We start from the raw sequence: 22,839 nt of genomic DNA on the forward strand, positions 1-22,839 counted from the left end.
AAAAACTAATGCAAGAAACACACTGCTAACATCCAAATCTCAAACTGCATTTAGACAACTCATCCATGTGCACAGAGTCTTAATGTTCCTAAAATTGCTGCTAGCAAGTCCAGGTATAACTGGAGCTGAACAACGTTAATCTGTACTTGGTAACTAACTCCTCCAGGGACAGGTCCCAGAAATGCAACAATGCCATCCAGACTTTTGCTGCCACAAGTATCACCCACAAGACCTACATAAAGTAAATTTGCACTTTTCTAATGATCAGGAGGTTTGGATCACTCACTTACCCCCTGCAGCTCACTCTGTTACAGTAAAAATTATTCTGCAGAAAAAGTGTAGTGCTGAAGGAGGCAAAACTATTCTCTGCAACAGTGCACTGAAGTAAACAGACACTGGGGAAAAATTAGCTCTCTCCACAGAGAGCTCACCCACCACTTGTACCTTTCCAAATGAGGGACTTCTGCGACATCTCCTCTGAAGAGTGTTTCGCTTACATCCTTTAAGCCATTGGCAATGCCTTCACCACAGCTCTTCACTCCCCCACCAGGGGGAAGCTGCAGGACATCTGGCTGCCCTGAGGCTGATGTCCGATCCAAAAACTGGCCACCCTCCTTCATACGCTGCTGGATCATGGGAGTGAGTGGCATTTCAAAGCTGAAGTAACTATCAGGCTCTGAGTACAATGTCTCCAGCGATTCCACACTGTAGTATAAAGATGCATTGTCCAGGATGTTTTCAAATTGTGAGCTGTACATATCAGTGGAGATATCGGAGTGCCTCTGCACAAGGACATCTTCATATCCTCCTGTGGCTGCTCCTTCCTCCTCCATCAACCTGGAAATTAATCAGAAACAGCTTATTTCAGCTCACAGGCAAGGTTTAGATGTCTAGGTGAACCTCCTCACCTTCCACCTTTGAGAGCAGAAAGGTCAATGTGGTTCCCTGCAGAAAATGACACTTCAGTGTTTATGCACAATGCTAGTGTTTCCTTGCACCACTTCTATTCATGACTGGCATCATCCTCTCTGGGGACTTAACAATCTTCTGAGTAAAGGAGGGGAGCAGGGGGAAAGCCTCATATTACCTAACAGATAATATCAGCTGCTTATGTGTAAAGGAGAGAATTCACAAATGTGTAAGTTCTGTGCCAGCACCACTGACATGCTGGAGGCTGCACTGGCCAGAGACATGCACCCACATGGGGTCTTAGCCTCCAGAAGAAAGCTTGCTGGCTCTGCAGTGTGCAGGGCTGGAGTCTTCAGCAAAAGGCTAGAGGAAATCTCTCCAAAATGCAATGGGAAGTAAATGCAGCTAAAAACCTGAAGCTGGGAGAACCAGATTTGAAGGGGGAATACTTGACCTGCTTACAGATGCAGAGGGACGTGCAGCATCCCCCTGTGGAGAGTTTTATTTGCTGTGCCAACTACTGTGGGGGGCTTCTCACAGCACGTGCCAGCCATCACGGCTGCCTGCCTAAGCAATCCTACATGATAGCCAAAGCAAAACTCAGTGAATCCCAAGGTGCAGAGGCAGGAGCACCTCCCTTGCCAAGATCCTGTTGTTTAATCAGCAAAGACCCCACAGGGTCAGAGTGAGCACAGTTTTACTTAGCTCAGTGGTTGGACACTTTGCTTCATCTCAGATGTGCATCAGGAAAGAAAAGTGAGCAAATCAGGATGCTCTTGTAAAAGGCAGCACAATTTTTCAAATATATACAGCTAAAATTATAAAAATACAGAGAGACACTTAACACAGGAAGCACATGACAGCATTTACCCTCTTATAATGTAGCCCTGGGTACATCTTCGTTATCCAACTTCCCAGTGGTGAAGTGGCCTGCATTCTGCCTATAGTTAATGATATGCCATGTCCAGATCCAAACTAATCCTGCTACAGATGTTGGATCACACAGCCATTACTCTGCAAACAGCAGAGTCTACATCTTTAAATTTCTAATCCTGAGACAAACCTCAAACTTAAGCAAGGTGGTGTGGATGGAGTTCAGTGCCAGCTTCATTGACTAGCCACCACCAGGCATGAAAGCTACCATTGCCCCCAGGGAGCAGGCAACAGACAAAACATTCATCGTTTACCATTACGTCCTAAAGGGGCAGGCAGAAGACACATGCTTGGGACAAGAAAAACCCAACCTGTCCTGCTGCACACCCCCCCAAGCACCATCTTACCTTCCCTGTCCTCCTGCTAGCACATCCATCTCTTCCTTGCTGTGGTTGTTCTTGTCCTTCACAAAAACTTCATCTTCCTCACTTTCATCATGCAGTGCCAGAGGAGTGACTCCAGAGGCAATGGATCCTGGCCTAGGGTCCTCACAGACCTCATTCCAACCACTGTCTGGTGAGGAGATTAAGCCTAGGGAGACCACCGGTGGCACAGGGTGGCTAGATGTTTTGGGGAACATCTTCCTTTCCACAGACACAGTCTCCAGCAGAGAGTGCTTCCTTCTTCTCTGCTCCTCAGCTTTTTGCAGCCATAAAATCTCAACCCCTTGAAATTCTACATGTTTGCTCACAACTGCCTCTTTAGAGAGGCTCCTCTCAGAATCCATTTGCATTTTGCCTTGACTGTTGGCCGAAAACTCTTCAAAACGCTCCAAACCCTCCACTTCACTGGCTGCTTCCAGGTTTGTCACAGATGATCTATGACAGCTTGCCTTCTGCACTGCATGGACCTCTTCAGTTTCATTACTGATGGCTTGCAAGGACTCAGACTGCTTTTCTCCAGTCCATGTTGCAGGCAGATCTTTTTCTACAATCAATTGCATTTTTTCCTCAGCTGTTCGCTCAGATGGAACAAACATGTCTGAGGGCTTTTCTTGGCTTGTTGGAACTGGTTCTCTGGCTGCCTGCACATTTTGGCTGCCAGTAATATTTTTTTCCATTTGTGTCTCTGGATCAAAAGAAGTATTTGCATTCTCTTGCACCTTTGTTGCTTCCAGACATGGAGAGATTTTCATAATCTCTAGCAGGTTATCAACTGCTTGCAAACCTTCTTCTGTGGTGTGCAGCTGTGCTGCCTCAGTGTCAGGTCTCAAATTGTCTGTGTGCTGAGGAACGGGCCAGCCAGGTACCTGGTGGTGACAGTCCCGCCTTTCTGGACTGCATGCCACGGGCTCTGCCTGGCGCAGCAATACAGCCTGCAGTGCCTCACCACTGGGCTCTACAGTGCCATACTCTGGAAATTCATTGATGATGGTATGAGGGAGCAAAGTGCTGCTTCCATGGCCACTACCTGCAAAGAAAAAAAAGGCAGCATGGGTTTATCTACAGCCTGTGAAAGCAAAAAGCCTGGCTTCCCTCCGCAGCCCTCTCCTGAACAGAATATCTATGTTGTCCCCTCCAGGAGTTTAACTCACTTCTGCACACTCTCATACTGTAGTTATCCTGAGCTGGTCCTTTTACACAGAAGTTTTTGGGCAGCCCTACTTTATGAGTGTGCACTGCTGAGGAAGGAATGCCAGAAATGTCTGCTGCACTTCAGAAAGGGTCCCAGTGGTCCATGAACAGTCTGAGGCCACAGGTCAGGCACAAAGGCTGAAGAAAGCAGATATTGAGAGGTCTCACACCCATGTGCAGCATACACCATGCACATTAGTTTTATTTAAAAAAAATGCTTTCAGGTCATTTTCTCTTCTAAAGATGAAACACTGCGAAGACAATGAGCCACACCTTGTATATTCCACAGCCCTGACAAAACCAATTAGTTACATTACAAAACAATGAATAATACAATTTTCTTCCAGCAATACTCTTTTCCTTTAACAACTCAGGTAACTGAAGGTCTCTGTTGCAGTGATGTACACATGCCGAACAGTTCACATTTTCTGCTGCAGTAAATTTACCACTGCACAAAAAGCTTCATACCCTTCCCTGCCTGATGCTTCTTTCCAGCTGATGTAAACAAAGCAGAAGTGAAAACAAATGGTCCCATTTTCCAAGTGCTGAGTACCCAGTGGCTCTCATTGTTGTGGGGTAACAGAGAACCAGCTGAACTCAGAGGAACCTCACAGATGACATAATGACAGATACTTGGCTATCTTATATTACAGTCCAAGAAGTAACTGAGCTTTTGAAATAAGAAAACCAGCAACATCTGTATTCGCTGCACCCTCCTAGAAAAAACTGGACAAGAATATAAAAGTACTTTAAAACACACAGCAGATGGCCAGATGCAAACACCTACTCTGAAAAATGTCAGGGGTGACACCTCTGAAACCAGAAACCAACTTGCATTTAGATACTTTGCCCCACTCAAGCTGCATCTTTAGGTGCTGTGCTGCAAACAGAACCCCACCTTCACTTTGAGCAGGCTGGGCCCGAGCCATTTCTAGGGAGAAATCCATGTAGCTCTGGTTAATGACAGGCTGAGATCAAGGTGAAAGGGAGAATAGTTTAACGTGACCCCAGCACCACAATAAGGTGTCTATCTGTCTGCCAGTGGTTTGTAAAGATGTGCAGCAGCACACACCTGCCAGCTCACCACCCAGTATTTCTATCCACAAGATAAACAGCACACATTCTGTGCGGTGCAGGATCAAAGCAACAGACTTGGACCATGCCAAGCCACAGTCTCTTCCACCAGGTTCTCCAGATCCTTCCATGCTGTTTGTTTAATCACTCCATAAAAAAACTTCAGTGGGTTAGGCTTCATACCAATGACTTGGTTGCTCTTGAGGACAGCAAATGGATAAAACAAACACCTGTTCTCTGCTGCAAAGTCCTAGGGAGCTGTGAGGAGCATGAATGCCCTGCTCACTTCTTCATCACCAACCTGCCTTCATGGCAGGGTTTCCAAATAATAGATATGGTTGCACCAGGAGAATCTGAAGAAGTGGGAGAGGACCTCTCCTCACATGCCCACTTGAAGGCACAGTGCTTTTCCTAAGTGCCTGAAGTTGCAGCCAAACAACCCTGTTTGCACACAATTTAAAAATGCAGTGTTTGGGTGAATCCCAAGCCCACTCATTTCATGGTGTAGGTGCTAGGTTGCCATTGGGACACATTTCCAACAGAACAGACTTAGGGATGAGAATGATACTATGTGGCTACAGTGTCCGCACCTGCACAGGTATCAGCCCAAGCCAGCAACAGGTCCCAGCTCCCTAGCCCACAGCCCTGGTCTTCTCTTATAAGAGAGAGCTGTATACAGGGATCATGTTAGATGCTAATTCTGGACACAGCTCCACATACAGTAACTCTTAGCCAATATACCTGCAACAGGGAGGCACCCCAGCTGGGATTGCCTCATGCCCCTAGCAACATAGAATACAGTAACACAGAATTATAAAGTGGTTTGGGTTGGAAGGGACATTAATGATCACCTAGTTCAAACCCTCTACTAGACCAGTTGCTCAAAGCTCCATCCAACCTGTCCTTGAACACTTCCAGGAATGAAGTATACACAGCTTCCTTGAGCAACCCGTGCCAGTGTCTCACAACCCTTAAAGTGAGGAATTTCTTCCTAATGTCTACCCTAACCTCTTTCAGTTTAAAGCCATTACCCCTTGTCCTATTACAACATGCCCTTTTAAAAAGTCCTTCTCCAGCTTTCCTGTAGGCCCCTTCAGGTACTGGAAAATTCTTATAAGAATTTTCCCTGAAGCCTTTCAGGTTGAACAACTCTCTCAGCCTGTCTTCATAGGAGAGGTGCTCCAGTCCCCTGATGATCTCCATGACCCTCCTCGGGACTCACTCCAACAGCTCCATGTCCTGGTGCTGGAGGCTTCAGAACTGGACATGGTACTAGCAGTGGGGGTCTCACAAGAGTAGAGTAGAGGGAGAGAATCACCTTCCTTGACCTGCTGGCCTCACTTTGTTTGATGCAGCCCAGGATGTAAGCAATCCCAAGCAAGTTTCTTATTCTACTCCTGAACTTCATCCCAAGCAAACTTTATCCTCTGGCAAGTCCAGCAGACTCCAGAGGTACATGTGCAGAGCACATACATGCATATACAGACACAGGTAGATGTGCAGGAGAAGGAACATGCACACAGGTACTACTCTTTGCCATGCCTGCAAGCCACGTTTCACCTGGGCAAGACAGGAGCACTTTCACAGTTGAAATTTAAGGCTTTTTCTAAAGTGAAGCACCAGCAGCCCTGCTCTGGAAGGACTGCTGCTTTACAAAAGCAAAAGTTGGCAGGATTCTTGCCCTTCCAGCACCGTGCAGGAACACTGCCTAATTCACTACCTGATATGGCACCAAAGCAGTAGTCTTTCCCCATTACACAGTATAATAGAACCATAGAAAGTTAAGGGCTGGAAGGGACCTCAAAAGATCATCTAATCCAACCAATCCCCCTGCCAGAGCAGGGTCACCTACAGCAGGTCACACAGGAACACATCAAGGTGGGCTTTGAATGTCTTCAGGGAAGGAGACTCCACAACCTCCCTGGGTGGCCTGCTCCAGTGCTCTGTCATCCTCACAGTGAAAAAAATTCTTCCTAACATTTATATGGAACTGCCTGTGCTCCAGCTTATAACCGTTGTCCCTTGTCCTATTGTTAGTCACCCCTGAGAAAAGCTTTACTCGGTCCTCCTGGCACTTGCCCCTTACATATTTATAAACAGTGATGAGGTCACTCCTCATTCTCCTCTTCTCCAAGCTGAAGAGACCCATATCCCTCATCCTTTCCTCATGAGGAAAATGTTCCCAAACCCTTTAATCATCTTGGTCACTCTGTGCTGGACTCTTACAAGCAGTTCTTAGTCCTTCTGGAACTGAGGGGCACAGAACTGGACACAATATTCCAGATGTGGCCTCATCAGGGCAGAGTAGAGGGGGAGGAGAACCGCTCTCAACCTACCAGCTATACCCCTTCTAGTGCACCCCAGGATGCCATTGGCCTTCTTGGCCACAAGGACACATTGCTGTCTCATGGTCATCCTTCCATCCACCAGCACCCTCAGGTCCCTTTCACCAATGCTGCTCTCCAACAGCTCAGTCCCAACCTATATTGGTATCTGGGGCTGTTCTTCCCCAGATGCAAGACTCTACACTTACCCTTGTAATTCATTAAATTTCCCTCTGTCCAGCTCTCCAGCCTGTCTAGGTCCCTCTAAATGACAGCACAGCCTTCTGGGGTGTCAGCCACTCCACCCAGTTTTGTGTCGTCAGCAAACTTGCTGACAGTACACCCTCTTCCCTCATCTAGGTCATCAATAAATATATTGAATAGTACTGGTCCCAGTACTCACCCTTGAGGGACTCCACTAGAAACAGACTTCCAACTAGACTCCATCCTATTGACTGCAACTCTCTGGCTTCTGTCTTTATCCTTCTCTCCCTACATGAGGTACCACCATGCACAGGACAGTTGAGGTCTCTGCTCCCTGAGGTAAAACACCACCAGTAGCCCCTGGCTCCTAAGAGGTGCAAATTTTTTCCCTTTGCTCAGAGAGCTGTTTCAGGTACTAGAGTTCAGAGGAGCTTGAGCTCTTTAAGGGAAACTCCTCCCTTATTCCCATCCACCACCACAGCATCATGTCTTGCTGCAGCTACTAGCATATCCTGTCCAACCCCACCCCCCAATATGACTGCATCACAAACAAGGCTAGAAAAGCAACAACAAATTTAAGGACCGCACTGAAGATGAGCAGGGAAAAAAAATACCCATCACCAAAAAAACAAAGAAAGGACACTCACTCTCAGGTAACACCAATTTCTACCTTGCATTGAAGGTGGCTTCTTTCAACAAAGACATAAAAGAAAATAAAAAGAGAAAACAATTAAATGCAAAGGGAAGAAGTTAAAATAGAAAGGGGGTCAGAGGCTAGAAAACTGAGACTGGGCAAATATAACCTAATAGCAATTGGCTGCCCTTCTGATAACTAAACGCTTAAATAATTCATTACTTAAATCAGGCATACTTATTTCATAGGTAAATAACAATCCCTGTCACGCAAGCTTGTCTACAGCGTAATAAAAGGAAATCCTAAGAAGCAAAACACAAGTTACAAGCATAGACAGACATTTTGTTTAAAGGTACATTTTACAAAAGAATTGGTGTGAGTGTCTCAATACAGTATATATATATTAGCTAGCTCGAGAAATTAGATATATTTGCTTGAACAGTCTCCTTACTCACAGAGGTTACTGTAGCTCCAGCAGTTACCCATTGGTCAAAGAAATAAAATGCACAGATCATCAGTTTATCTATAGCGATACCAGCTAATTCAATTGCTGCTGTTCTACTCAACTGGAATCAAAATAGTTTCAAATTTCCTGGCAGCTGCTGCCCTGCACTGCACACAATGATGTAAATGGATGCTTTCTGAGTATTATGAAACTGATGGGGGAACTGCAGTCTCATTCAGTCTTTCGCAGGAGCTAAGGAGTCCACCTTGGCAGCCTGCAGGGGAGAAAAAAATTTCCTCTAGCAAGGCAGCCTGACGGTATGCCAGGAAAACGTCTGGGCTTAGCTGCTGCTTATTATAACCACGTCCATAAGGGAAGAAATGGGCAGAACGGTGATGCTGACAGCCGCGTGCTGGTTTCAGAGCATGGGGTGCCGGACAGCGTTTCAGCATTACTGAGCTGGAAGGCTTCACAAAGCAGCTCAGTCATCTTGTGTTTTGTTCCTCCGCAGCTTCTTGCACTAATCTCAAGCAGCACACCAGTGAGACTGCATGCAGCATCACACCAGCTATGCTTTCTTAAAACTGGCATTTCTTGTTATGATTTGTAAAAGGGAAATTAGGGCAAGTAAAAACAATGCATGCGTTAAGAGGAAACCAATCTCTAGGCGACAGAGCTTAGCAAACAAATCACAGGTTTTATGGCATTGTATTAATATTGCAGCCTGCCAGAGAGGGAGCTCATACAGGTCCCCTCCTCCTTCTTTCCTTTGAGTTACAACTTCTGCAGCAACTAGAACTATTCCAATTGATAAAGGAGTGCCTGTGCATGCCAAGACATATTGGCCTCCCCCTTTGAGAGGAAGGGCTGCTGCACAATCACTGTCAGCCTTATGCAGCAGCCCTTTTTCCAAAATATGTCATCTGTCATGCCGTCATGGGTCTGGCCTGACTGGCAAGGTCCTTCATTAGCCAGAGGTCGGGGATTAGCATAATGTGCTTTTGTAACTGCACTGCACACCTCTAGCCCCTGCTGGACTAGGTGCAGGGTCTTTGGCAGCTTGCAGCCCCTCCTGCCTTTGGGCAGTTTCCTCGCCCTGGGAAGCAAAGCCTTCGACCCTGTGAAGCTAGACTGGCATGATCTCCAGAAGTTGGTGGAAATAGGGAAGCTGAGTGAAGACAGGAGCAGGGAACAGAGAGAAGAGGTAGGAGAGAGTTGACTGGAAAATAAACTTTGTTTTAATAACTGCTGCCTTTCCAAGCACACAGGAAAGGCAGAGGGGAACAGATGTATGGCAGAGCCTATGAAGATCCCCCATCTCCAAAACAGACGACCAGAGGGGGACCCTTCTGCTGCTAGCAGAAGGTTTGACATAGACCCAGTGGCATGCACAGGCATTGTGCACTTTGCACCCACCATGCTCCAACAGCCAGGCAGCAGGGTGATAGCCCATGGATCAGAGAAACCCAAAAATTAAACTGACCAGGTCACAGAGGAAAATAATGCCCCTGCAAGCACTCCCAGACAGTGTGTCACTCAGGAAATCCCATATCCACAGCCTGCCACATGCTGGAAGAGGTTATCAAAGAAGTACTGCTTGCCACTGCTCTTGCATGGTTCCCTGAATTCTGGGAATTTGGGACAACCAGAGGCTGTGTTAGATGAACCTTCAGTTTGTCACAGGACAGTCATGCTCATACTAAGTAAATTTGTCATGAATCTCCCTGCTATCCAAGTCCCAGCCACTGGACTTGCGTGATGATGTGGTGCCTACCTTGTTACAGCATAAAAAACAAAGAGCAAGAAAAGCTGCTAGGTTAAGAATGTAAATCCTGTTCATTAAGAAAGCAGTGATGAGAACAGCATGTAAAATACCCAGGTCACTGTGTGTCTGAGTGTGTATATGGATTTTTAGCAATTGCAAATCTTCTAACCCTGTTACTGATGGAAAGCCCTAGGCAAACAATGCTGTGACTCGATTGCGTATTTTTTTCCCAATAGATTTTAATCATTTCCCAGCGGTAAAGAGAGTTTGGAGCCATTTGTGTAACCCAAGCTGCACTGACCTAAGAGTCCTCTGGGGAGCTCTGTACCTTTCTGCCCGGCTGCAGGAGGGACAGCACCTCGCAGGGCTACAGTGACCTCAGAACTGGACTAAAGTCCAAAACTAACATGCAGCACGTGCTGGAGGGGGTTACTGTGAGGGGTTATTCGCTACAAATTGCTGTATGGGCTACAGATGGGCAGTAAGATATCTCAGTTCCAAGAGTCATTACCCTGGAAAGCAAAAGGATAGAGCAAAGCAGCTGCTACCATGAGCAGGAACGAATACAAAGGGAGTATCTGGCCTCCTTATCCTGACATAAAAGTGGTGGTGAGTCTGACAGTATTTAATGCACTTCTTTTCTTTAAAGTCTCCTAGAGTGATGTGGCTGCAAGAGTCTCAAGTTTTGGTTTAAAAGCTATGTTTGGGAAAGTCTTAAAACCAAAATTTAAGACAGATCCAAAAAGAATCCAAATTTTTCTATTTTTTCACTGCTGTGATTTAGAAAGGAAGCAGCTAACAGGTGATTTTTCGAGTGTCAATACGCACAGTGATAGAATTACTTCAAAAGTTCCCTATCAGCCCTCAGCTGAAAGCAAACTTCTGAACCACTGGGAGCCCACAGCTTCTCTGACACTTGCTGAGTCTACAAAGACTTTACAGTCTACAAAGACTTTACATTACTCTATGAATGTAATGCTACAGATATTATGTCTTTAGAGAATCTTTTTAAAACCATCACAAAATCAGAAAGATCTATTCAGTTAAAAATATATTGCCAGTCTTTGAGAAAGTAACAATGACTTAAAAATCACCACATGATTACTCATACACCTTAGGAACTGTGGACCTTTACAGGAGCTCCTGAAGAAACTACACACATTCAGAGAAAAGGATGTCCTTTTTGCATTTCAGGGTTTGGGACCAACCAGCCAGTCTAAGACAAAGTTCATTAAGCAGTCCTCAAAGCACCCTGGGATTTGGATATCAAATTACGCACACAGCTAAAACAGAAATAGGGCACAGAGGGACATGTGTCTCCAAGGCTCCATGCAATCTCCAAGCTGGAGACTGCATGGGAATTTCTCAGTAAGCTCACACAGTGAATGAGATTCCCTTCCTCAGGAAGCTAGACAAAGTTAAATAAACAATGTGGGGATCTAAAGCAGAAGGTACTTGTTAAAGCAGTTAACTGCAAACAGGAAAAATACTTGCTGTACCCCGTGTTACACTTTGCCAGGGCAATACCAGGCCAGAACTGCATCTACCCACATAATTTTACACACCTTCTTTGTGTTTATTATTAAGTCCACTCATGCAGTAGGGTAACATGCACCTTTTTCCTTCAGAAAGCTTCAGAAATTAATTGATGCTTCAGCATGATGAAGGGCTTGTGTTGGTGCGCTGCCTTCTCACCAGGTGATTGAGCTGAAGCTAAGGCAAGAAGCCCATTGTGACAAAAAAAATGCCACTGTGCCCCACCATACTGGCCTATAGCAAAGCAGAGGTATTTAATGCATTCTTTGCCTCTGTCTTCAAGATGATGCATCAAGATGGCCCCAGTGCCCAGACCTGGACAACCATGACTGCAATGAGGATCAACCCTTAGCTCACCCTGAACTTGTCTGGCATCTGCTGCTAGTTAGATTCCTACAAGTTCATGGGACCTGATGGGATTCATCCCAGAGTCCTCAAAGAGATGGCTGATGTCATCATTAGGCCTCTCTCAATTATTTTTGGGAGGTCCTGGCAATCTGGAGGGATCTGGGAAACTACAGGCCAGTCAGTCTAACTTCAGTGCCTGGTAAAATTATGGAAAAGATTATTCTGAGAGGTATTGAAAAACACCTGGATGACAACACAGCCATTGGTCACAGCCAGCACAGCTTCATGAAGGGTAAGTCCTGCTTGTTAAACCTAATTTCCTTTTTGACAAGGCAACCAACCTAGCTGATAAAGGGAAGCCAGTGGATGTAATATTTCTGGACTTCAGAAAGGCTTATGTCTTTCACAGTATCCTCCTGGACAACTGTGCTGTACGATGGGTGAGCAACTGGCTCACATGTTAAGCACAAAGTGTGACAGCAAATGGGGTAACCTCTTCAACATCTTCATCAATGATTGGACTCAGGACTGGAAGGAATTCTAAGCAATTTTGCAGATGACACAAAACTGGGAGGTGTGGTCAATCCCCTGAGGGGCAGGCAGGCCCTGCAGAGAGACCTCAGTAGGTTGGAGAGATGTGCAAATCACTAACAACATGAAGTTTAACAAGGGCAAGTGCTGGGTTCTGAACCTAGGACAGGGCAACACTGGTGGCAAGTACAGACTGGGAATGTACGTCTGGAGAGCAGCAGCGTGAAGGGACCTGGGGGCCCTGGTTGATGGCAAACTGAACATGAGCCAGCAGTGTGTCCTGGCAGCCAGGAGGGACAACAGTGTCCTGGGGTGCATCAAGCACAGCATTGCCAGATGATCAAGGGAGGTGACTGTCCCACACTACTCTGTACTGGTACCACCTCACCTTAGCTACTGTGTGCAGTTCTGGGCACTGAAGTACAGAAAAGACATCAAGCTGTTGGAGAGAGTTCAAAGGAGAGACACAAGAATGGTGAAGAGTCTGGAGGGGATGACTTATGAGGAGCAGCTAAACTCACTTGGATTGTTCAGTCTGGAGAAAAGGAGGCTGAGGAGTGACCACACTGCAGTATATGGCTTCCTCATGAGTGGGTAAAATGGGACTGATACCAATTTCTTCACTCCTGCAACCAAAGACAGGACTCAGGGAAATGGTAGGAAGATGAACCAGGGGAGGTTTAGGTTAGGTATCAGGAAAATATTCTTCACCCAGAGGGCAGAGGAGCAGTGGAACAAGCTCCTCAGGGAAGTGGTCACAGCACCAAGCTTGCCTGAGTTCAAGAAGTGTTTAGATGATGCTCTCAAGCACACGGTGTGATTCTGAGGATGCCCTACAAGGGGACAGGAGTTGGACCTGATCCTGATGGGTCCCTTTCAAATCAGTATATTCTCTGATTCTATGACTGATGACTGAGCCTCTCCTGTTGTGCCCACTGACCTGGATGCACCATTTTCTGTCTGCCAGAAAGAAGACAGGGGACCTTTCTGTCCCCAGAAAAGTGTTCCTGAGTCCAGCCAGCTTCATCCCATCTCAGCCTGCAGCAGATGTGCTCAGAGCATGTGAGGCAGCCAGACACCACCAAAGGGCTGACAGCATCACCAGGCACCAGGCTCCCAAATATCTGTGCACTCACATCAGCATGGCTTTTGGCATCAGCCGACAGCCCACAGATGGGGAGGTACAGCCTTAACTCTCGCATTTCCTAAGTTCCAAGTTTTTAATTCTGCACCTTTAAAAAACAATAAACAAAGAGCCCATGTTGTAACCATTATTTGTACTAAAACTTTAGCCTTCAAACATCTCTGTTTTTTACCAAGTCGAGGATGTGGTGATCCCCTCCCTGCAGCCATAGGTTATGATCCTGCTATCAAGTGCAGCTCACAAGACATCCAGTTTCCTCCTGCAGAGCAAGGAACTCAGCATAATGCCTCACACCCCTTTAATTTTACTTTCCCTGGGACCTGAAACACAGACATCCATCATACCACACCTGATGGCTCTGGAGCATGCCCCAGCTTTGCCCAGTGGGACTCAAATTCCCACTGGAATGGGAATTTGTCTCTCCTCAAATTCAAAGGGAGAGACAGCATGACAGCTCCACCTCAAGCAGCCAAGATGCACAATATGTCTTCTTTCACCAGCATTAATTTTGCCATATGCACAGTCAGATATGCTCTTCTGACAGCACTATAAGAGCTTGCAGCTTTTCAGAGCATCAAAATAGTAGTTCAAAATCACCTGCTTTACTCTGCATTAGAATGCAAGATGCACACTCAGCATGGAAGGTGAACATGCTGGAGAGGTAATATCTTCTTAAGAGCAAACAAACACAAAACAAAAAGTAGCTTTTAATAAAGTACCTCTGGAGTTGTAAATTTAGAAAACTTAACCTTCTCTTTGCATCACTGCCAACCAGTAACAACAAACATCAGGGATATCTATGAGAAAACATACTGATTACACACTACTATTTAAAAACTCCTGCGAGTCTTCAGTCTGTCAGAACATGCAGCAAGACACTAAAAACAAACAAACAAAAAAGCACTGAGAGAGTCAAGTACATTAAATTTCATCATCCTATTGTGTTTAAGTGTGTGGGGCCACCTCAGGTCTGAGCTTTCTGGATTCCAGCCAGAAAGATACCAGATCAGGGAGCCCAGACTTTCACAATTCCCTGGAGATGGAAAAAGCAAGTGATAAAAACATGATAAAGTGTGGTGCATTGAAATGAAAAGAAATGCAGATGAAGCACTGGGCAAGGCTACAATCAGCAGTCTAGGTTAGTGTGAGAACAATGCAACATGGGAGTGACTGTCGTCTAAGGGCAATTTTTTAGAGGATCAGGAAGATGCTACATCCATGCAGTGCAAGAAGGATGTAGCAGAGCCGGACACGCATGATTTGAAGTGACACAGAGAAAGCTAGTGAGGAAGAAGAGCAAAGGACAACCTCATTAGTTAGTGACACTCACTCTACAGAAAGCTATTTAAGGCCATTTAAATCAGCACATATGACCATGAAAAGGCTTTGCTTGTACAAAAAGAGGGGCCATTGTGTGCCTCCTTCTCCACTGAAACAAGTTAAGGAAATTCTACAGCATAAGCCATCATTTTCATCATTCAGGTTCAGGAATGGGGATGTTCCATGGGATAAATTATGCATTTCATTTTCTTTTCTGTGCAAAGCTGTTAGATCTCCCCTGCAAAGGTGATACAGTACACATTACAAGAAAAAAAAAAAAAGAAAAAAGAAAAAAAAAAAAAGAAAAAAAAAGAAAAAAAAGAAAAAAAAAAAAAAAAGTCTTTTCTTTTGAACTGGGGTTTTTTTGTGATATTTTGGGATTTCTTGTTACTCAGGTTTTGCTGGCTTGAGCTTGCCATGAAAACAGAGGAGGCAAGAACTAGTGTGAGACAATCAGTGGCAGCATGCAGCTGGGACCTTCTCCTTTGGCACATGCAAGCTGCCAAATGAGCTCACTTGCCTCATGATATTTCACCGTACACAAAACAGCAAGTGACAGGCTTTCCAAAAAACTATTTGTTTCACCAGGAATTAAAAAACAAGCTTCTTCCAGCAGCTGTTGGGGAAAACCAGATTTGCATGGGAACCCAGGGACTATTGTACAGGACTTTTTTGTGAACAATGAGATTAAAGCCTCTCTTACACAGGAGGGGTGAAAGTATCAGACAAAAGACTGCTTATGATTATTCTTAAGAGGTATTTTCTTCCTTCTTGGATTTATTTTCTCATATAACAGGAATTCTTTCTAGGACTAAGTTGTCTTTTTTTTTTTTTTTTTTTTTTTTTGGTGTTTGAATGTATGAGCTGCAAAGTCATAAAAATGAGTCCTCTAGAGTGCCCAAAGATAAGGCTGCTCAAAAGAGATCACCGTTTCCATGGCTGGCTCCAGAAGAGCGTATGTTTTCAAACACAGCAAGCACCCTTTATGTCAAGAAGGTCAAGAAGACATCTTGTCCAACCCAGCCAAGTTAGCTTTTATGAAACATTTTCCTTTTCTGGAAGTCAGAAGGCTGGGAATTCACCAAGGAAGGCAGATAGGTGACTCAGGGATGCATGACCACACATGATGCATCCTCCCTGCTCCCATAGCGGCAAGAATCAGCCCCACAAGCAGGGCTCTGAAGGGAGATGTGTGGCCCTTAGCTTTCCCATGATGCAGTGAGGCTCGTGGGGTTCTTGACCTTCTGCTCCAAGTGATACATCCAAGACAGAAGGATGGGCAACAGGCAAGCAGCTGGACAAGAGGCATTACACAGTAAAGATACGAGCACATGACTACATCAAGGGTCACAAATACTGCAGATAAAACCACACTGAGGGCAACAAAGGAGAGAATTGTTTTCAATGTGGCAGCTTTATTATCATTGAAACACATCAATAACCATTGAAACACCCCTTCTATAGGCAACAGATTCTTTTCTACAGGCATGGGCACACTGCCTAGGGTTAGATAAATTAAAGTTCAGTTTTACTCCCATGGTAAGAAGTTGTTCTCTTCATCAAGTTTAAACACCAGAACTTCTCCTGGCCCTGCCCTGTCACTCCTTTCCTTGAAATCCTTCATACTTGGGCCCACAAAAAGTATGTCTTCTTTTTTTTAAAGGCAACTTTAGAGAAGCAGCAGGTCTGTTTGGACTTTCAGTGGTGTTTTTTCCCTCCCCATCTACCACAGACAGGACAGAGAGCCTTTCAGGCATAGGTGCTACTCCCAAAAACGTATGTCACAGCATATCCAACATATGTCAAACCAAAGGAAGCCAGGATTTGGTGCACAGAGCCTTGGGTTCATTCTACTGTCTCAGTCACCTCATCTTCATTCATCTCCAGTTACTAAGCATTTAAAACCTGCTCACTTGCAGAAAAAAAAGTAGTAGGGGCAGCACCACATTCATTTATCCATTACAGGCAAACACCTTCCTGGAGGGGGAGAGTGCATTTGTCTTTGACAGCATGAAGCCAGTCTCAGTAAGCACAATGTTACCGAGGTTTTGGGTACAATTCATAAATGCAATATCTTAACCACCCTTAAAGATCTGGAAAATCTTCCTTGAAGTCACTCCCATTTCACTTATTGTTAGCCCCTAGTGGTAGTTTCTGCTTAATAAAGGAACAGAATGAAATTCAGAAACAAGGCAAGAAGTAGCAGAGGAAAAATACAGAAAAGTACACACAAAAGCCAATATATCTGGCTTGTTCTTTGCTAGCCTTTATTTTAGGGCTCAGTATTTAGTCAGCCCAGAACACTCATCACATTTGATAAATGTTTTGGTTAGTAATGACAATAGATTCACTAGGATTTATTAGACACAGCATGCTTTATTTAATGCCAATCTCCAGAAATTTACTAATGCCTGCTGACAGTGCTCTCACTCTGTGTCTCTTCAAACAAGAAATGAGGTCATCATGATTCACGTAATAATCCAATACACATTTTGAAGCAATTTGTAGAAGTTTCAAAATTCCTAAATGAGGACATTCTGGTTGTTTTGGGTTTTTTCCCCTCCACTCTTCAATTAGGATTTCCCAAGTGGAAGGCCAAACATCCAAAAATCCAGAGAAAAACTGTTTATGCACGTCCCAGACGTGAAGTGCTGCCCTTCTCTGGCAGGAAGGAACTCTTCTTTAATTAAAAGTGTCATTCCAGAAAGTTTGCAATTAGAAAGGATCAAGGTACGAAGAAAACAGCCTGAAGAAATATTTTTGCAAAGAGGTCAGGGATTATTGATAATTGTGAGGGGAAAAAAATAGGTCTAATAATTACATTTCTTTTCTTCTAGGCTTAGGATGAGAAAAGGTAGAAAACGCCCTGTATTTACAAGAGAAGAACAGAAACAAAATTGATCCTTAGGCATAACACTGCACTTGGATTTGTTGAATTACTAACTACAGAGCAGTTCAGGTGACACTTCAAGTATCTAAATTAAAATCTTACATACCTCTGTTGTACGAAAAGCAGCATGCAGACCACAAAGTGCATTCCTGGAAGGACCTGAAGGCACAGATGGCCATGTTTTGGCACATGCAATTGCAGAGCACATGGCTGAAAAAACTCTGGTGCAGAGAAGTGCTGAGACTCCCCCTGGTAACATGGCTCCAGCACAGGAGTACCCATTGTCACATCAAGGTGGCCCAGGTGAGCCAAGGAGAGAAGATGAGGCACAAGACAGGGAACTGCTGTTGTTCTCTGGGGCTAAACCAGCAGGCTCCTTTGCTCTGGTACTTGCACAGTGGTCTGGCAAAGGGCAGCATAGCACAGTGAGTAAGCCCTCATGGGGTGACTATGGAACAGCTTCTGCAAAAGTTTCCTGAGTAGTTTAAGAGATTTTTTTTTCCCCCCTACACAAGAGTAATAAATAGCACTTACCCACTTCTGAAGGCTTCTCTTCTTCCAAGCCAAATAAAAATTCATATTTGGCCTTGGCAACAATCTGGGCATGCGCTGATACATCATTATCCCACACAAGTGCTTCTGCCTGCAGAGTCAAAATAAACAAAGCTTATCTACCTTTTAGTGAAAATACAGCAGCAGGAACATAAAATCCCTTCAGGTGGGCCATCAGGTAGGATTTTCGAAGTGTTCAATTACCTCTATCACCACCAAGATCAACCAGAGAAGACACGGACCAGCTCAGTGTGCTTTTGAAGAGCTCACTTCTTTTCTCTTTGAACCCAAGAATTTCAGTATTAAAGTGATGTCAGAGCTTCCAACCCATCGCATCTTTAACCAGCTTACCAGCTGCAAGGCTGGCATCATTGCACAGCCACCTCAGTAACACCAGTTAGGGTTAAAAATGCCTAGGGAATAGTATCCAAATAGAAAATTTGAGTATGGATGCTGCAAAACATCAAAACACATGGGAAAATCATAAATGGAGCAGGCTGTTTCTTTGGGATGAGACAGGGGAAGAGAAAGAGAGGAGCAAGGGCTACAACAATGATGATCAAAATGTGGAAAACAGTAATACGGTATGCAAGTATGTACTTAAGTCTGATGGTCCCTTTGGGGTAGGCCACACCTGACCAACACCATCTAGATCAGGACAATAGTCCAACCTGGCTTTTTGACCATTCCACACAAATCAAACCTGCTTCTGTGGCCAGGAGGCAGGGAAGGAGTATAGGGTGGTCCTCCAGGGTAGCAGGGGAGCACCTGGCAAGGACAGATCAAGCATCCCAGTGCCACTGGCACATCCCCACTGTTTCCTACTCATAAGAAGCAGTCTGACACAGCAAAGGTCCGGTCTTTCAGAGGAGGGAAGGGCAGCAGGACTAAGATAAAATTAGTTTTCTGAACAGGTGGTTACAAATCAAATCTCCAAGATAAAGCACACACCAGCAATAAACTGTAGTGCAAAAACTATCTGCAATTGGAATTAGTTGTCTTCCCAGCTGGGCAAGACGGAGACTGTAATTCTTTCATCTAAAGTGACAGATAAAATAAATCATTAACTCTATAAATTCTTCAGTGACCTTTGTATTCATACGCTACGTTTGAAGCAGCCAACTGTTACAGCATAGCAAGTTATTGCTTGGTTCACATTGGCAAAGGCCTTAGCTTACAAAAACAGTCTCAAAAAAAAAGAAACCAGATGGAGCATTCTGCCCCCCAGGACAATAATTACATTTATGCCCTTCCACCAAATACCCTAGGGTAAGCATAAGCTACAAATGGAAATCTCAGGTACAGGAGACACATAATTCATGGAAACACACAGTCAAGGCTTTTTAATCAGAGATGGATAGAATCACAAATCCCTACATCCCTCTAAGGCCAGCTCTCCAACAATTACATTTTCTTTCAAGAATATACTGGCAAATAACTATCTTCCCTTGCCCTAGGACTGTTTTCCCCCAGGTTTTCCTGTCCTTTTACTCCCCTTTCTTCTCTCACCTTTCCACATTTCAGCAGTTCTGTAGGCTGGTGCCAAATCCCACTGGATGGAGCAGTCCGTTTCCTGAGCAGTCAGGACTTCCTGACCTACAGACCTCTGGGACACAGTGTATCCATCCCTCAGCCCTGCTTCACAGTAGTCTGCTCCAATGAGTTTTTCTCATTTTCCAAGGGTCTGTATTTGCCTGTACTTTACTGTGAAACAATGAAGAAATGTCCAGTTCACAAGACCCTCAACATCATCCAATAACAGGCAGGAATTAATGGTTAAATTAATGTTTATTCAGTGAATAGAGCAGCATTTATCAGTTAGATGCCAAAGCAGAGACTGAAAGACCTTTGTCTTGGCATCTGAAAGAGATAGCTTGATTTTAAGTGCTCAGCACTGCTGATGAGAATTACAGATACTGTCCTGTGCGTGGAAACAGCTGAACCTGACATCTACTTAGCGTGTTAAAGCACTGTAAGGATGTCTAAAGTGGAGCATATCAGAGCCTCCAGATCCCAGCTTAAACATAAATTTATGACATTTCCTCCAAATAAGAGATATTAAAGAGAGAGCAATAAGGGGAGAGAATGAGGTCAGGACTGGCTTTTAAGACAAATGCTTTGCTGTTGTCCTTTCTTACAGACAGAAAAAGAAAAAAGAAAACAAACTTGCTGAAGTCATCATGCCCCAAAACCAGAAGCCCAGAGAAGGGCTGGGCTTTCCAAGCTACATTAGCAACAATTAAATACAAGCAAGATTGTAAGGAATATAAAACTCCTGCTTAAGCCTTCTCTCACAGCTCAAGGGCAAAATAATCTGCATCCAGGTCAGCTCATTTCATAATCACTTCCCTCAGAGGGCTTTAACCACCACTTTGATGCATCTGCTGTTTGTCACTGCTGGAGAGGGTGATGCTCACTTGAGGCATCCATCCTCTTATATCAGCCCAGCTGTACATACATTTCTCATGAGTCACATACATGGCAGTGAGTTCCTACCATTGGTTCACCACACTTGAAGCACTTTCTGCCTGTTCAAACATGTTCAATCCAGCCCAGTCCAGCCTACTTCTCTTCATCACAGTTCTTGGTCAGAAGAAGAGGACCTCTGAGGAGGCTGCATGTGCCTCTCAGGTAAATTTTGTATAACATTCATGCTCTATTAAGCAGTCTTCACCCCTCAGACTTCCTGCCAACATAATGGGCCAATTTCTGTGGGCTTTTGTCCCTTGCAAAGGCAGCAGAGATTATTTAGAACATGCTTGTGGCACTTGTGGTGGTTTCAGGCTAGCGTGGGAAGCTAAGCTGCTGAATCTGTCTCAGCACTGAACTGGACAGCAGTAGATCCTGCTCAGTAGAGTGCTGAGTAGACCTCAGAGACCCTGCTCCTCCAGTGGGAGCTGCCAAGGACTGGTAAGTAAGCCCAACACGAAGCACACACGCTGCCTAAGCTCCATTCTGCTGTCTGAAAGCACAAACTGAAGAAGAGTCAATAGCTTCAAGGACAAACACTTGCCACTGCCCACCTGACATGTGACATTAGGCAGGACCCTGATAAGACTTTGCCGCTACCCCTCTTGAGGCATAGTATCTCTCTTTGGATGAATTTGATTTTGACTCCAGTTGTGAACTGCCTTCAAACTACCCCCCCAAATTCCCCGTGGTTTTCAGACAGGCATGGAAAGTCACACAAGCCTGCAGAAAATGCTTCTCTCTTCTCCATGGAAAGAAAGCACCAAAGCATCCTCTTTTGAATGTGAATGAAGTTCAGGTGTGGGTTTTTTCTGGGACACACTATTCTCTTCAAGGGTTTTTTGGTTTGGTTTGGTTTTTTTAATACCTACAAACCAGAGCGTACAAATTGAGGAATATCAAAGTCTTGTTTTCTCACCACCACTTGCAGCTGAGCCAACTCCACCTTTGTGGCTTTCAGTGGAAGGAGAGGACATTGCCCATGGCTTCTGGGACAAGGAATGTGTCAGTCCGAGCACAAAGAGACATCATGAACCCAAAACTCCCAAAGCATTCACTCTTAAGGTCATGTGTTTTCTTTGAAAGTGTCTAATAAGGAGGAAATGTTCAAAGCAGTAGATAATTAGCTGGTAAATGTCAGTCTGAGTTTCTCTGACTCTGAGAGGACAGATGCTAATACACAGACTGACTCCTTGTAGAAGACCAGGGAAACGGTGCTTGGGAAAAAAAGCAAAATGGGATGGGTGCCCAAGTTTGGGCCTGCAGGGAGCACGAGTCAGCCGAAACATTGGACAGCAGAAGACCAGTCATGCTAAAGAAAAACATCAGCAGAAAGGAGTCTAAGGACCTTTCACAAAGGGCTGTGAGCTGGGACAGAGAAATCAAGGCATCCTCAGGGGGACCTGCAAGCTTTCTTCGTAAAACCCAGCCATTCAACCCCCCGAATGAAATGTTACCCCTATTCTTCTAGGCTTACTGGAGAACCTGGAGAGAACTGGGTAGGTGGGGTGGAGGCCTGCACAGCTAAACCATACTAGGAGGCAGTCTTATGGGAGCCCCTGTTTTGCACACTTTTGCACTAGCACAGCTTCTTTTCCCACAGCTGACCTCCATTCCTTCGGCCACACAGCTGATGGGTGCCAGCGGGCAACAAAGCACATAACTTTCTGGGGGTGCAGTAGTGGCCACACGTGCACCATTGTTAATCCCAAGCTGTGCTTGTTCCATTTTCATTTCTTCACCAACATCCTCAGTAATAAAAAATACAAATGCCTCTCAGCAACTTATCATATACCCTGATAAACGGAGTTGACATTGTCGGAAGGAGTTTGATCATCTACCTTCATCTTGCATTCTATGCTCCAGGAGTGTCCACAGAGACTGAATGAAATTGGCAGTGGAGCTACCATAAATAAATAAATATGTAAATGGTAGGAATGATGAACAGAAGGTCTCCACGGGTTTACAACCTTCTCCATTAAGTTCCTAGCAGAGCAAAAGACCATGTGAGTCAAGCTGCAACATCATGGTCACACTACAGAGTCACACATAGAGACCTCTGTCTCTCCTGTTATGGACAGACAAGCCCCCAGTAGACCAGCATAACTAGTGGCTAGCCTTTTTTTTAGGCACTGTTATCATTCCTGGGTGGACATGAGCTTAGCTAGCTCTACTGCTTCTGACACA

At 44.9% G+C, this 22,839-nt stretch overlaps 1 protein-coding gene across 11 annotated transcripts in view; it reads right to left on the reverse strand.

Moving 5' to 3' along the window:
* PSD3 (pleckstrin and Sec7 domain containing 3) overlaps positions 1–22,839 on the reverse strand; it is a 140,678-nt gene that overhangs the window by 83,977 nt on the left and 33,862 nt on the right. For all 11 annotated transcript variants that reach the window (XM_071730611.1, XM_071730609.1, XM_071730605.1 and 8 more), the window contains 3 exons: positions 18,166–18,274; positions 2,190–3,252; positions 445–837 (listed from right to left, as the gene is read on the reverse strand). In XM_071730611.1, the coding sequence (XP_071586712.1) occupies positions 445–837; positions 2,190–3,252; positions 18,166–18,274 (1,565 nt within the window). The remainder of the gene's footprint in view (positions 1–444; positions 838–2,189; positions 3,253–18,165; positions 18,275–22,839) is intronic.

This window comes from Heliangelus exortis, chromosome Z (genome assembly GCF_036169615.1).
Source record: "Heliangelus exortis chromosome Z, bHelExo1.hap1, whole genome shotgun sequence".
Lineage (NCBI taxonomy): Eukaryota > Metazoa > Chordata > Aves > Apodiformes > Trochilidae > Heliangelus > Heliangelus exortis.